The sequence below is a fragment of the Sorex fumeus genome, unplaced genomic scaffold (assembly GCF_029834395.1).
Source record: "Sorex fumeus unplaced genomic scaffold, SorFum_2.1 ptg000047l, whole genome shotgun sequence".
NCBI classification, from domain to species: Eukaryota; Metazoa; Chordata; class Mammalia; order Eulipotyphla; family Soricidae; genus Sorex; species Sorex fumeus.
This window is the reverse complement of record NW_026606104.1, coordinates 39,920,915-39,936,341: the sequence shown is the minus strand read 5'-3', so window position 1 is coordinate 39,936,341 and position 15,427 is coordinate 39,920,915. Positions and strand designations below refer to the sequence as shown.

General features: G+C 45.8%; 1 protein-coding gene across 1 annotated transcript; it reads left to right on the top strand.

The window, feature by feature from the left end:
* The first annotated feature begins 9,961 nt into the window (after window positions 1-9,961).
* Window positions 9,962-11,509, top strand: HTR1D (5-hydroxytryptamine receptor 1D). The gene has a single exon (XM_056123154.1). The coding sequence runs from the start codon at window positions 10,185-10,187 to the stop codon at window positions 11,313-11,315; it is 1,131 nt and encodes a 376-aa protein (XP_055979129.1). The 5' UTR covers window positions 9,962-10,184; the 3' UTR covers window positions 11,316-11,509.
* The last annotated feature ends 3,918 nt before the right edge of the window (window positions 11,510-15,427 follow it).

The window sequence follows — 15,427 nt, the reverse complement described above, 5'->3', positions numbered from 1 at the left end:
CCGCTTGTAAGGCGAACGCCCTACCGCTGTGCTATCGTTCTTCTTTCCAATTTTCCAAGAATACCATGAACATTTTTATTGTTATTTTGTTTTGTTTGTTTTGGGGCCCTACCTGGCAGTGCTCAGGGTTTATTTCTGGCCCTGCACTCAGGGATCACTCCTGGAAGGGCTGGCATGCCACATGGAGTGCCAGGGATCAACTTTGGGTTGGCTGCATGCAAGTCAAGAGCCCTACCCACTGTACTATTACTCTGATCCCCACTATGAACATTTGTATATAAATTTTGTATTTATGGTGATCCATTTTTAGAAGAATACACCAAATTATCATATATTCAAAAATATTTAACTTTTTAAAATTGTATTTTTTAAAATTTTTTAAAAACTTTTTATTGAATCGCTGTAAGATAGACCATTACAAAGCTGATTGGATTTCAGTCGTACAGTATTTCAACCCCCATCCCTTCACTAGTGTCCATTTCCCAGCACCAGTGTCCCCAGGTTCCTTCCCATCACCCCCCACCCCCCCCACCCCGTCTGCCTCTATGGCAGGTGTTCTTCTCCTTCTCTTCCTCCTCCTCCTCCTCCTCCTCTTCCTTTCTTTCCTCTTTTGAGCATTGTAGTGTGAATATTAATACTGAAAGGGTATCAAGAATATCCCTTACTACTTTTAACCTCAGATCTTGTCCAGTGTGATCATTCCCAGCTATTGTTGTCATAGTGGTCTCTTCTCTATCTAACATATCCTCAGCCCCCCCCCAACACCCACACACTTGCACTTGTTTAACCATTTTTTAGGGGGACACACCTGGCAATGCTCAGGGGTTATTCCTGATCATTGTCTCTGCAATCAGGTATTACTCCTGGTGGTACTCAGCGGAACAGTTTGGGTTGCTGGGGATCAAACCCAGGACAGTCATGTGCAAGGCAAGCTACTTACTTGCTATACAATCTCTCTAGCCCCGATGTTTTAAAATTTTTTTAAAAATTTTATTAAATCACCATGAGATACAGTTACAAAACTTTTATATTTGAGACTCAACCATACAATGATCTAACACCCATCCTCCACCAGTGCACATTTTCCACCACCAATGTCCCCCAGGATCTTCCCCTTACCCCCATCCCAGTCCTTACCCTGCATCTATGGCAGACAATTTCCCCAATAGTCTCTTTCTTGTTTTGCCCGAATTTTCCCACCATCATTCAAGTTTGCCTGCCAGGGGCAGACGCTAGATAATTTACTTTCCATTGCTCATTTAGAAAGCGGCTGCATGCTTCTGGGATCCTAGATTGTAGATGGTTGGGTTCCAGAAACATCTCTGTAGGGCACTAATCCACTTTGGGATTCAATTGGGAATCTCTGGACCAGGGCTGTTGGTACGCCGAGATGGCGCCCAGTGGAAGCTTGTGGGCGTGATAGCTAGGCCGCATGCAGAGCGGGTGGAGAGCCAGGGTGGGATAGCCCTGGCACCTCTGCTGCCTTGCAGCCTGGAGATTTAGTCCTGGTACCCGCATACCGGGTTGGAGCGATAGCACAGTGGGTAGGGCGTTTGCCTTGCACGTGACCAACCTGGTTGACCCAGGTTCAATTCCTCCACCCCTGTCAGAGAGTCCTGCAAGCTATCGAGAGTATCTCATCCTGGTGGCAAAGCTCCCCATGATGTATTCCATATGCCAACACAGTAACAAGTGTCATAATGTAACTTGTTACAAACACAGTAACAAGTGTCACAATGGAGACGTTACTGGGCCCGCTGGAGCAAATCTATGAACAACAGGAGGACAGTGACCCACATACCTGGGCCTTGCTTGTGGGAGCTCTTAGATGCCAGAATTCCATCTGGAGTAGGTGGGGAGACAGCTTCTGCTCCATCTGGGGTGCCCCGGCAAACTTGGCTCGGTATGGGGCCCGGAGGGATCTCCGGTGCTGTGGTGCCCTCCAGGACTGGTTGCTGTGTGTTTAAATTTTTAAGAAACGTCCAACATAATTTCTAAATTAGTTCTATTATTTTATGCCTGCCACCAGAAATGTCTGGGGGTTCCGATTCTTCTAAATTCTTGTCAATATTTGATTTGTTTAGACCTTTAAAACTTTAACTGTTCTAATAGATCTATAAATGCCTTTGTTGTGGTTAGATTCCAGAGGGGGAAATAGGAGGGTGGCTATTTTTTATTTTGACATTTTCTAGACTATAATTAACCAAAATGAGGTAAAATAATGACGTGCTCAGTATACTGATCATAATTTAAAACTTACAGGCACAGATAAACAAAAACAGACAGACACAGCCCATGTCAAAACCTTATTGGAGTTCCCACACCCCATACTTGTTTTGCCCTCCCGACAGCCCCCTGAAAATAGATTTTATACTCTGACTTTACCCAGGCAAAAGCTGAGGCAGTGGGAGGTCCCATTCAGCAGAGAATGAGATAAAATACCAGCTGTAGGAGCACTTTGTGAAATAGAAAGCTCTCTTTAGATTCATGGAGACCGATTTTCCCATCTAGGGCTCACTCAGCTGCCCCACACAGCTTTTAGAGATAGAGCAGACCCAAATTCCGTTGCGGGGGATTTATTCCACTGCAACAAATCTTTATCGCAGCAGCGGCTTGTTGAAAAAAATTTTTTCCCTTCAAAAGGATGAGCCTGGCTTCTGAGGATACATTAAACCCATATATCCTCTTTGTTTCTGGCAAGCTTTTATGACTCACTTAGTTAAAATATAAAGATATTTTGAAAAGGGGAGGTGACGGATCTTCCTGCAAGCCATATAAGCTCTAGGTGGGAGCTTTAGTTAAGAGTCATTAAAAAAGAAATGCTGTGCTTTGGGCAAGCCATGCTGTGCCTACTATGCCTCCTTCATGGAATCCACACAGCAGTGCTGGGAAGGAAGAAGGAGGAGGAAGAAGAGGTGAGGGTTTGTTCGGCAAGAAGGAACTAAAATCCCAATATTACTATTTCTCATGATTTTTATTATTTCTCTTGGTCCCTTGTGTCCCTTTGAACAAGCTAAGCTGGGTAAAGTGTATGAGTTGGTACAAATGAGGATTCTGGTGTACCGATGTCACTCAAGGCCATTCAAGGATAGGCACATCTCTCCTTTCTTTCCTAGAATAAGTGATTCTCTCTCTCCCCCATCTCTCTCTCTCTCTCTCTCTCTCTCCCCCACCTCCCTCCCACCTCTCCCTCCCTCCCTCCTTTCTCTACTCCATTTTCCTGCCACTCTCTTTAAGAAGAGTAGCTTTCCTATTTATGACCCTCTTGCTTCCTCCAATTTGTCCTGGTTTGGGTAATGTCAGGACCAACTTCAGCTTTAGGACCCTGGTAGATCTTAGGTTGTTGCCCTTCATCATTTCTAGGAGCCAGGCTGTATAAATCTGATTGTTTCATTTTGGGTCACATGTCCACCCTAGTTCAATCATCGGGGTCAGAGGTAGTATAGCGCTTAATTCCATTTTTTGTTTGTTTGCTTGCTTGCTTGCTTGTTTGCACGAGGAGCCAGAAGTGGGGTAGGCACAACCCCTGCAATGCTCAGGTATTATTCCTGGCTCTTCATTCAGGGATTACTTCTATAGTCTAATTTCTTAAACTGTGCATTGTGACCCCTATGTGGGGTTGCAGAGATTTGAAAACAATAAAATTCTTCTAAATATGCAAGGATGAACAATTCCAAATCAAAATATTGTGAATCTGAGGTGTTTCTTGGAAGCCCTCACCCCTCTTGTATTTCCTGGGCAAAAGGGTGTTGGTGGGTAGCAAAGGTTTAAGAAGCCCTGCTCTGCAGAACAATTAGGGATTGGGACCTAGATATGTTTGCTTGCCTGTTGCTCTCTACCCTCAGCCAAGGCACTGCAAGGACTGGAGAGATAGTACAGGAGGTAAGGCACTTGTCTTACAACTGGCCAACCCAGGTTCCATCCCCACAAAAGCCGCATACGCTGTGCTGGGAGCACAGAGCCAGGAGTAAGCCCTGAGCACTTCCAGGTGTGGTCCAAAAAAGCAAACCAACAGCAACAGCAAAAAGAGATGCAAGAGCTGGGGACTTGGAGTGTGACAGGTCTGTGGGCTGCTGCCAGGGGAGAGGCTACTGAGCATCCTGCTGCATTGGCTGTGGCTCCTGGGAGCTGGGTAGGCAGGCAGGAATTACCCTGATGTGGCTGTGGTTCTCACAGGACAGAAGCCACTCACTGTGATGGGCTATTTCTGGTGTTCTGGCCCTGCTTCAGGTGAGCAGAGACACCTTGTACCCTAGAGACCTGAATTTGGTTGGAAACGTCGCAGAGAAATCAGAGAAGTTACTATTTACTACCTTAGGCATCTGTGTGATTTTTTTTTTAATTTTGGCTTTTTGGGTCACACATGGCAATGCACAGGGGTTACTCCTGGCTCTGCACTCAGGAATTACTCCTGGCGGTAGCTCAGGGGACCATATGAGATGCTGGGAATCGAACCCGGGTCGGCCGCGTGCAAGGCAAACGCCCTACACGCTGTACTATCACTCCAGCCCCCATCTGTGTGATTTTTTTTCCAATTGAGGTAACATAAGTTTCTATTATTGCCTATGTTTCAGGAATGTTTTCCATATCTCTTCCTAAGAGAACAGGAGAGTAGGGCACTTGCTTTACCTATGTAAAAAGGCTTTGGGTTTGATAATAACACCATCAAAAATAAATAAAAATAAAGGGCCAGGGAGATAGCCCCAACGGGATGGAATTTATGCTCTGTATGTACCACATGGTCCTCACTATGAGCACTTCTGGGTCTGCCCCCTCCCCAAGAAAAATAAAGAATAATAATAAGTATCCATGTACTTACTGCAACCTTAAAAACAAAAATACACGATTCATGCTGTTAAAAACTATCCAGGATAACATTCCTGCTTGTTTTCTACTTCGGGGATAACCACTGTTCTGAATTTTTCCTTTGACATTTCTTTGCTTTCCTTAACAGCTTGACCACAAGCATCACTGTCTTTAAACAGTTTGTTTCTTTTAGTTTTGTTTTTGCCGGGATGGAACCTGGTTGGCTTTGGGCAAAGCAAATGCTCTCATCAGCTCTACTATCGCTCTGGCGTTGAGTTTGTGCAAATCGCCCATTTTGACAAATGCTCCTTTGGGTTACCTGCTGTGGCATAGCCTGTTCCGCTGAGAAGGAACATTTGAGTTATTTCTGGGTGTTTGTTATTGTAGTCAGTACTACCTACCAGGACCAGTCTCGTTCCCATCTGCTAGTGAACTTCTAAAAGGGTTTCTCTGTCTACCTGAGAATGGAATTACTGGCTCATTAGGTCTTTAATCTGTAGTTTTTTGAGATAATACCCAATTGTTTGCTAGTGGATTTCTCCAATTAGCACTCCTCTTGTGGTAGGTGATAATTCCTGTTGCCCTGCACCCTAACTTAATGACTTGACAGCACCAGCTTCTTTTTGCTAACTACTCCCTATTCAGTGCTCACGGAAGACTCCCAGTAGTATTGGGGGATGATGCCTGGGACTCCAGCACACAAAGTCCTTTGAATTATCACACCCCACCCCATCCCGATTTTTAATTTTATCTGTTCCCTGGGTGAAAAATGGTATCTCATAGCCATTTTATTTTTTGACACCTGGTGGAAGAAGGGTAATTGTTTGGCAGGGTCCTCCAGGGATAACTGGATCCTGGGAAACTTTGTGCAGTCTGGGGAAAACAGTGGAGGAGGGAGAGAGCCCTGGATCACTGTGGCTTCCTACAAAGCTTCAGTCCAGCATTCCTGAGCGCGGCCGACCCCAAGCTCCTGCCCCGCACGCACCCAGCAGCCTTTCAGCCTTTCCCAACCCACGCCTTTCACTAGATGAAGTCACTGGAATGTCTGGAACCCAAGGAGTGACTGCATGGGTTTGGGCCCAGCACACCAGCGTTCCGTGAGAAGTGACAGCACCTCACCCATCCAGACGGTCTAGAAAAAAGAAAATTCCACACAGTCCAACCTGACTTTTCCATGTGAACACACGTGGGAGGAAGACTCAGCCAGAATCTTTAGGGTGGAGTCTGGGCTCAGGGCTGCAGAGGGAACATCATTTTCAGGCCTCACAAACCTGCCTCAGTCTTGGGAGCACACAAGCGCCTGTGCCTTGAGGCTTTTCTTCCTGAATTAGGGCAGTGTGGAAAAGGGTGGGAATAAAGATCAGGCTCTGGACCAGCTGTTTCCGCTTTCTGTGGATGACCTCGGGCAGGTGACATCACCTGCCCAGGCTTCGTTTGCTGTTTGTGGGGGGCCCGGCAGAGTGTCCGCATTCCCCACTGCTAGTATCGGGCCTGGAAATACCTTGACCCCGGTGAGACCTTTGAGACTGGGAGAGGTAACTAAAGTCTGGATTTCTTATGCCAAAGGGAAGGTGCAGTAAGTAGGGCTCTTGCTTGTAGATTCAACTCACCCGTACCTCTATCCCCAGCATCACATATGGTCTCCTGACATCACATACGGGTCACTCCTGAGCACAGAGTCAGGAATAGTCCCTGAGTATTACTGTTGTGACAAATACAGAAGAAGTCAAATAATTGAATTTCTTAATTGAATTTCTTGATAGCACAGCGGTAGGGTGTTTGCCTTGCGCGCAGCCAGCCTGGCGAGTACAATTCCTCCGCCCCTCTTGGAGAGCCCAGCAAGCTATCAAGAGTATCTTGCTCATATGCCAAACACAGTAACATGTCTCAAAATGGAGATGTTACTGGGCCCGCTCGAGCAAATCGATGAACAATGGGAGGACAGTGTTTGTTTGTTTGTTTTGAGGCTGTCTCCCTCCTTGAACTGATATCTTTTAGCAATTTCTTTTTTTTTTCTTTTCTGGTGGAGTTTGTGGCACCAGAAATTAAACCTGGATCAACCACGTGCAGGCAAGTACCTTACCTCTTATACTATCGCTCTGGTCTTCTTTTAGCAAAGTTTGTTGTTCATGGGCTGTATTTGATATTGCCCAGGGGCTACTCCTAGGTCAGTTCTGGGGCTCAGAGAGGCTTCCTCCTACCTCCTACATTTGACCAATGCTTTTCAGGGGTCAAAGCCAGGGCTCCAATATGCAAGCATTTGCTCCTGTCTTTTGATTCCCAGTCTTGAGAGTCCCTGGGCTCATAGCACGTAAAGATGAAGCTTGGAGGGGGCTGGAGCAATAGCACAGCGGGTAGGGCATTTGCCTTGCACGCAGCCGACCTGGGTTTGATTCCCAGCATCCCATGTGGTCCCCTGTGCATCGCTGGGTGTGACACAAAAAGCAGAAAAAAAAAAGATGAAGCTTGGAGTTTAGAGAAACTTCCAAGTTTAGAAAGAGGGGAAACTACCATTATAGATTTAGCTGCTTAAAATGTTGTTTAAATCAGATCATAGCCGTTGACTGAACCTTCCCCACAAGGCCTGAGCTAAGCCGTGTGATAGGAAGGTGGGGATGTTAATGATTCTTGACACCTTAACAGTTCTCAGTGGTTTCAAAGGCGGACCTTTCCAGAAGCAGTAGAAACTCTTTGCACTCCAGGGGGCAGGCAGGGTGACCACTGGAGGATAAAACCCAGACTCAGAAAGGGATAGAGAGTTGTTGAGACAGAACAGGGTTAGAACAGAGCCCTGATTTCTCCTGTTCAAGCTCCCTGGTATCTGCAACTCCAAGCCCTGAGCACTGCCAGGGGTAATTCCATCCACCTCCTGATCCTTAATCTCTTTCCCACCTTTGCTCTCTGCCCTCTGACCAGCTGATCATCTTGTCATTCTCGCATTTCTGTACCTTTGCTCTTGCCTTTCCAGAAACCGGGAAAGTCATATGTCGCAACTTTGACTAGTTATCTCTTCTCTGTAATATAATACTCCCAGTGGGACCTTCCACATGCCCTAAAATGATATGGCAGTGACTGATGTCAATTATTTATTGTTCCAAATAAATATACTTTAAAATGTACAAGCTAGAACATGTTTTCATACATAATCATAAAGATGACATTTCAAAAAAATGTGTCATTTAGGGCACAGAGAGATGGCCTAGCGGACTGGAGTGCGTGTTTTACATGTGGGAGCCTCAGGTTCAATCCCTCGTATTGTCATCTTTCTAGCATTAAACCAGGTATGCCCCCAACATGTGTATAATATAATTCTGCCTTGCTAGCGTCATCACAGGGTACTTGAAGCTACATGTTTGCCTCCCTTACCAGGCGATGAATGCTCCAGACTTGTTTGCTAAGTTTACCTGGAAGAAATAGAACGAATCACAGAGATTTCATTTTCCATCCAAGACAGGAGGAGGGAATGAGGCAGCCTAGGCGAGACCAAGGACCTTGGTGTTCTTACCAGCCCCATCTCCCCAGGCGCTGCCTGCTGGGTTTGTGCCAGAGATACGTCTGCCCTGACAGCCCTTGGTGGGCTTCACTCTGTCATTCATAGCAAGCCCCAAGAACTTCCAGGCTTGCCTGTGTTCAAATTCTGAGACACAGATTCAAGGCCAGAGACACACTGTAGAGAAAAAAATATTTTCTTTTTGTGACTGAATTTTTACTTCTGTTTGGAAAACTGAATGTATTTTCTGGATTTGATCATTGGCTGTGAAATACGTTCAGTTTTTTTTCCAGTTTGTTTTAAGGGGGTTGATTGGACCACACCTGGAAAAACATAAGCATAGCCCTTTATCGCCAACTGCCTGTGACCCCACCTTTTTAAAAAATCAATTTCTTTCCTTAAAATGGTGGGGGTGGTTTGGTTTGGCATTTGTATTTTGAGTCATACATGCTAACTCTGGGAGACTAGGAAGTTTTGTTTTTATGGGTTTTTTTTCATGTTTGGGGGCCACATACAGTGGTGCTCAATACTTACTCCTGGCAGTATCAGGAGACCACCTGGGATGCTGGGAATTGAACCCTGATCAACTGCATGCAAGGCAAAATACCTACTCACTGTATTATTGCTCTGGCACTGGAAACTTGGAAGATTTTAATGAGTGGAAGAAAAGTCCTCTTCTCCTTCCCTACTTCCTGGAAAATAATGCTGTAAAAATTTCCTGGTGACTTTTTTTTTTTTTTGCTATGTTATCTTACTTAGCTTTTATGATTGCCGAAGACAGAGAGAATAATGTCTGATTCACAACTGACGGAGTCAATTCATGTTCTTGGAACAAGCCTTTGACACTTCTAACAGCTGTGATACTTTGTCCCCTTGGGAATTGAGGGGGTGGGGGACATTGCACTTCCCTGTGTCCTCCTGATTCTTTGGAGAGTGCTGGTCTCCCTGCATCCTGCTGTCATTCATCAATCGCCTTTAAATCTTAGAGGTAATCTCAAGTGTCTAAATTGTCCTTATAGAACCTAATTATTTTCTTCTCTTTTCAGTCTCAGAGCTTCTGCATACAAGCCCCTCCTGATGAGTCCACAGTGTTCTGTGTGTTCTGTGGCCCGGCCCATGCATTCTTAGAGTCTTAGTAACTGGAATACTTTGTTTGTTCAGACTCAGAGTGATCGGTGGGATTTCATGATGTGTCAAGAGGAATCTGGAAAACTGGGCTGCTTCATTGAATTAGCTGGAACTCCTCATTGTCTCGAGATTTAAAAACTCCAGGAAGGCAACGTGATAGCTAGAATCTTCTCAGAACAGAATGGGGGGAGATTCTGAAGTTCTCATTCAATATGTTTCTGTTTCAAGCGTTGGAAGGTACCAAAATGCCAAAGGGAAGAATTCTTAGAGTACAGCCTGCACTGATAAATGTTAAATGCCCATCAACTTTAGCATGCATCGTTGGTAAATGCTGGGCTTGATCTGCTGCAGAAGGTTCAAGAACAGTGTGATGTCTTCTGACTCGTCTGGTTTGGGACAGACCTTTCTCTACGCTCAGTGGTCTCTTCAGTGTTCTGTAAATAGTTAAGTCAAGGCTGGAGAGATAACACAGAGGTGAAGGCTCTTGCCGTGCGTGTGGCCATCTGCAGGCACCATAATGGTCCCCAGAATACCAGCCAGTGGTTGTTCCTGAGCACAGAGCCTAGAATAGCCCCTGAGTACCACTGGATGTGGCACAAAAACAAACCAATAAATTTCTGTCTCTGTCTTGTCCCTGCGGTCTGTCGGATGGAAGGCTTGTACCAACAGGTAAAGGAAGGATTACTGTTGTTTGGGCAGGACTGATGTGAAAAAAGGATCTGTGTGCGCACCGGTCTGTGGGGTGAGAGAACCACCTAGAATGTCCCTGCCCAACCAGTCCATGAAAAGCCTCCCAGAGGCCTCCAACAGATCCCTCAGCACTAAAGGAACTTCAGGGACTTGGGATCCAGGGACCCTCCAGGCAATCCAGATCTCTCTTGCTGTGGTCCTGTCCATCATCACCCTGGCCACGGTCCTGTCCAATGCTTTCGTGCTTACCACCATCTTCCTCACCAGGAAGCTCCACACACCGGCCAACTATCTCATCGGTTCCCTGGCCACCACTGACCTCCTAGTTTCCATCTTGGTAATGCCCATCAGCATAGCCTATACCATCACTGGCACCTGGAGCTTTGGCCAGATCCTGTGCGACATTTGGCTGTCCTCTGATATCACGTGCTGCACAGCCTCCATCCTGCATCTCTGTGTCATTGCTCTGGACAGATACTGGGCTATCACTGATGCTCTAGAGTATAGTAAGCGCCGGACAGCGGGCCATGCGGCTGCCATGATCGCCGTGGTCTGGGCCATCTCCATCTGTATCTCCATCCCCCCGTTCTTCTGGAGGCAGACCAAAGCTCATGAAGAGATCTCAGACTGTGTGGTGAACACTTCTCAGATCTCTTACACCATCTACTCCACATGCGGGGCCTTCTACATCCCATCTGTGTTGCTCATCATTCTCTACGGCCGAATCTACATGGCTGCCCGGAACCGCATCCTGAATCCGCCGTCGCTCTATGGGAAGCGCTTCACCACTGCCCAGCTCATCACCGGCTCAGCAGGCTCCTCACTCTGCTCGCTCCACTCCAGCCTTCATGAGGGGCACTCCCATTCTGCTGGCTCCCCTCTCTTTTTCAATCACGTGAAAATCAAGCTGGCTGATAGCATCTTGGAGCGCAAGAGGATTTCAGCTGCACGGGAGAGGAAAGCCACTAAAACTCTGGGCATCATCCTGGGAGCCTTCATTATCTGCTGGCTGCCTTTCTTTGTGGTATCCTTGGTCCTCCCCATCTGCCGGGACTCCTGTTGGATCCACCCAGCCCTTTTTGACTTTTTCACCTGGCTAGGCTATTTAAACTCCCTCATCAATCCTATAATCTATACGGTGTTTAATGAAGAATTTCGACAAGCCTTCCAGAATGTTATCCATTTCCGGAAAGCCTCCTAGTGTTCTTTGGTGACGATTCTTAGCTTTTGTGTCCTGTCACCCCATCTGAATTTTTTTTTTAAAAAAAAAACAACTTCCTGAGATTTGGTTTAATTCTAATTGGTTTGGGGTTTGGGTTCAATCAATGGAATTGTCCAGCATTATTTCTCCCACTGGCTTCTTGAGCCAGCAGAAGTTGGGATTCCATGTGAACGGAGACATGGCACCTATAGTACAGGTTGTAGATGTCCTTCAGAGAAGAAATTGTCCTTATAGAAAAATCTCAGTTCATAGAAGAAGTTTTCTAGTCTACCTGCATTTTGTACAGAGCTCAGAAGAAGGTACATGAGACGAATGACCTGAACTGAAATATAATTTGGCATCAGAATGGAAGGATCTCAATTCCACATGGCACCTTAATTGCAAAATAATATTCAGTGATTTTCCCCCCCCAGTAAGTTCTTGAATGAAATCTCTCCATGAGATTCAACATAGATGCAATATTTGAGATGCCAACAAATTAGAGTAACAGTCAGAACATGAGGGAGGAGACTGGGCCAGATCCACGACCTTGACCTCTTCCTTTTATCCCGATATCTCTGCATTATCTTAATGTCCTAAAATGACAATTACACTCACATACACACACACCCTACCACCACCACCACCACTACCATCACCACCACCACAACTACTACCACCGAAACAGACTGACAAACTTGAACCCACCAAGCTTTGAGTGGAACACCATTATGAGTTTGTTTTTTGGTTTTGGTTTTTTGGTTCTTTTTTTTTTTAGTATTTTTATATGCTGTTCTCATTAAAGACTTTAAGATGTTGTGTGCAATCAAATAAAAGCATGAGGTATCATGATCAATAAAGTCTTTGAGTAATTTTTCCTCCTTTTCCTGGATGTAGGAAGTTTTTTTAAATCCCATCCTCTAGACCAGAGTCCTGGCATTTGTCATCTCATAGAGACTTCTACCACTGAGAATCAGTAGAACTGAGGGCCTGCAGCCTCTGTTCAGATCCAAGTACTACCAATTTCTGACTGGGTAACCTTGGACAAGTTTCTGCATATCCCTGATGCATTTTACTCAACTGCAAAATGGGACTAATAACAGGTATTAATTGCACATCTCAGTGCACTACTTGACCCAAGAGCTCTTGTCACGTTAGAGATAAAGGAGAATAAAAATGGGGGCCAGGGAGTTGGCTTAAAGGACTACAGCACATGTGGGAGCTTCAGGTTCCACCCCTCACACTACATGCATTTTGAGAGTGATGTCCCAAGCACCACTCTCAAGCTGGGAGTGGCTTCAGGCACTATCAGGTATGGCCCACAAACCAAAATATATGTGACTTCTCGCCATTGTTTATTAATTTTATACAGTGTTGCTTGCTTATAATTTCTCGTTTGCTTTTTATTGTCACTTTACAGATGCAATGAAGAAACTTGCATGTGGTCAAGCAAGCCTTCGCCAGGAAGACACAGCAGCAGACTCCCAAACCTTTGTGGAATGGGAGAATCAGGAAGGAGAGATGTGATGAGGCCTTTTGGAGGAGAATGGCAGAAGATAGGATGGAAAGAAAGGTCATGCCAGGTGGAGAAAAGAGCAGAACCTGAGAACCTGGCAAGACATCTGGGCCCTGGGAGAAGAGAGGGAAGCCAGGGGTATGGGGTATCCGGGAGGGAGGTGGAAGAAGGAATGTTAGGATTGGGCCGGGGATATCCAGAGAAGTCTTGTGCTCTCTTTGAATTTTCTGCTGAGCATTCCCCAGGGAGGTCCAGGGTCATCATTGGCATGAGAACCTCCCAGGGAACTTATTATTGTTGTTTTCCTGCTCTCCTGAGCTCAAGTCACCTCTTAATCAGAACCACTGGCAGTGACACGCGGGAGCCTAACATTTAAAGAAGTCTCTCCCTCTCTTCTTTCACTGGCGATTTCTGTGCCATATTATTTGGGAAATACTGCTTTACTGTCTTGCTCAGTATTTTGGGACGCTTCCAGAAGCCTCTCATTGCTCATTGCTCTCTTCTATACCTGGTGTGCCCTTCCCCACTTTTCTTCTCCTCTTTGGGTCATTTTCCTGATTTTGGAAAGATCAGGAATTCAGAGAAAGGACACGGGACTATGTGAAGTGTGGCTAACTTTTTAAGAAACGAACTTTAAAGTCCAAAATAGCTGGAATTGGGTCCCACTCCTGTCATTTAGCAGCTGTGGGTCCTGCAGAAAGTCACCTAGTTCTGTGTCCCAATTTCTTCATCTGTTATATGGAGTTGTCAGTATCTAAGTTGGATTTTCATAAGGACTAAATGAGAGGGTGATGGCAAACTGTTTCACATGGTTCCTGGCATATGATTGCTCAGGAAATGCCATCTCTTACTATTCAAGAATGTTGACTCATTTACAAAAGGAGACACTCAAATTCTGCTTCATTCAAGTCCTTTCCTGATCATCCGGAACAAAGATTAGCAAACTTTGTGAAGGACATTATGGTCCAGAGAGATAGTTCAAAAGGCTGAAGCACATGCTTTGTATGCAGAAAGCCCAGGTTTGATCCCTGGCACTGCACAGTCCCTTGAGCAGCATAAGGAGTGACCTATGAACACAGAGTCAGGAACAGAGGCTGGGCACTCTCAGGTGTTACCCAAAACAAAACAAACAAATCAAAGGAACATCTTGGTTGGTGAGAGAACTAGCTCAATGGGCTGAGCACATAGATTTGCATGCAGGAGACCCAGGTTTGATCTTGGCACTGTGTGGGTTTCTGAGCACTGCCAGGAATGATCCCTGAACACAGAACTGGGAGTGGCGCCCGAGCATGTCACTGAGGTGACATACTATACAAGTCACCTATGACAGGCATGCAGCATTCCCAGATTGTATCCTACAATCACTATTCCTGAACCCGGAAGGAACTGTTGTGCTCTTTAGCCATTGCTCCCCTGCCTTCCTAGCCCTAAGTAACAGTCATCTTTCTCTTGGTCTATGGATCACTTATTCTGAATATTTCTTATAAGTGGAGCCATACAATATATGGTCCCGACACATCATGGACACTCAATAAATAATTTTTCTTAATAAATGAATGCATGGGTCAATAGAACTCCATTTCCAGGTTTATAAATAATGTGCTCTTTATGTCACTGCTTTTAATATTTTAGTTTAGTTTTGCTTTTGGTAGGTCACACCCAGTGGAGCTCAGGGCTGTTCTTTCTCTATGCTCAGAGATCCCTGTTGGCAGTGCTCAGGGGACCATATGCAGGATTCAGCCAGGGTTAGCCTTATGCAAGGCAAGTACTTTATCCCCTGTATGATCTCTCAGGCCCACTGGCTTTTATTTTTTATTTATCTATTTTGATTTGGCGGGGGGGCTGCCATATCCAGTGATGCTCAGGGGTTACTCCTGGCCCTGCACTCAGGAATCACTCCTCACAGTTCTCAGGGAACCATATGGGATGCCAGAGATCTAACCCTGATTGGCCACATGCAAGATGGGCACTGTGCTTTCTCTCTGGCATGTCTTTCACATTTAGCTACAGACGCACAGCTTGGGGCCTGCCATGCTGGGGAGGAGATAGCCTGTCTGGGGGGAGGGTCCTGGCTAATTTCTGATAATCACCGTGTGGGCCACACCACAGTGGAGCTCCCCTTGCAGCCAGTCCTGCTGCCTGGCTCACAGCACCCCAGACCTGTCCAAATAGCCACATGTCCAGAGCTGGGGCACGGGGATGATGCCATTTCCATTAACAGGGAGTATGGCAGATGGACATAGATGCCGTTTCAGTGCATGGAATTAAGGAGGGAGAATGAGGGTTCATATCTGGTTGGGAATAAGGGGCTTCTTTGGATGAGAGCATTTCAGTGCTAAAATTGGAAAAGTTGGTGCTGGCCTACCTGATCCCTGGCACTCCATATGGTCCCCTGAGTACCCCCAAGACTGATCCCTAAGCACAGAGTAAGGGATAAGCCCAGAGCACTGCTGGGTCTGCCCCCTGCAAAAATCAGAACAGTACCAGGCGTACCAGGACAAATTGGTCATATACAATGTAACTGGAAATCAGTTGAAGACTTTGGGAAAATCACTCAGGATACTCAGAAAAAGAGAGTTGTGCCAGAAAAAAATAT

Coding starts and splice junctions, on each gene's coding strand:
- HTR1D (XM_056123154.1), top strand. CDS start 10,185: ATGTCCCTGCCCAACCAGTCCATGAAAAGCCTCCCAGAGGCCTCCAAC.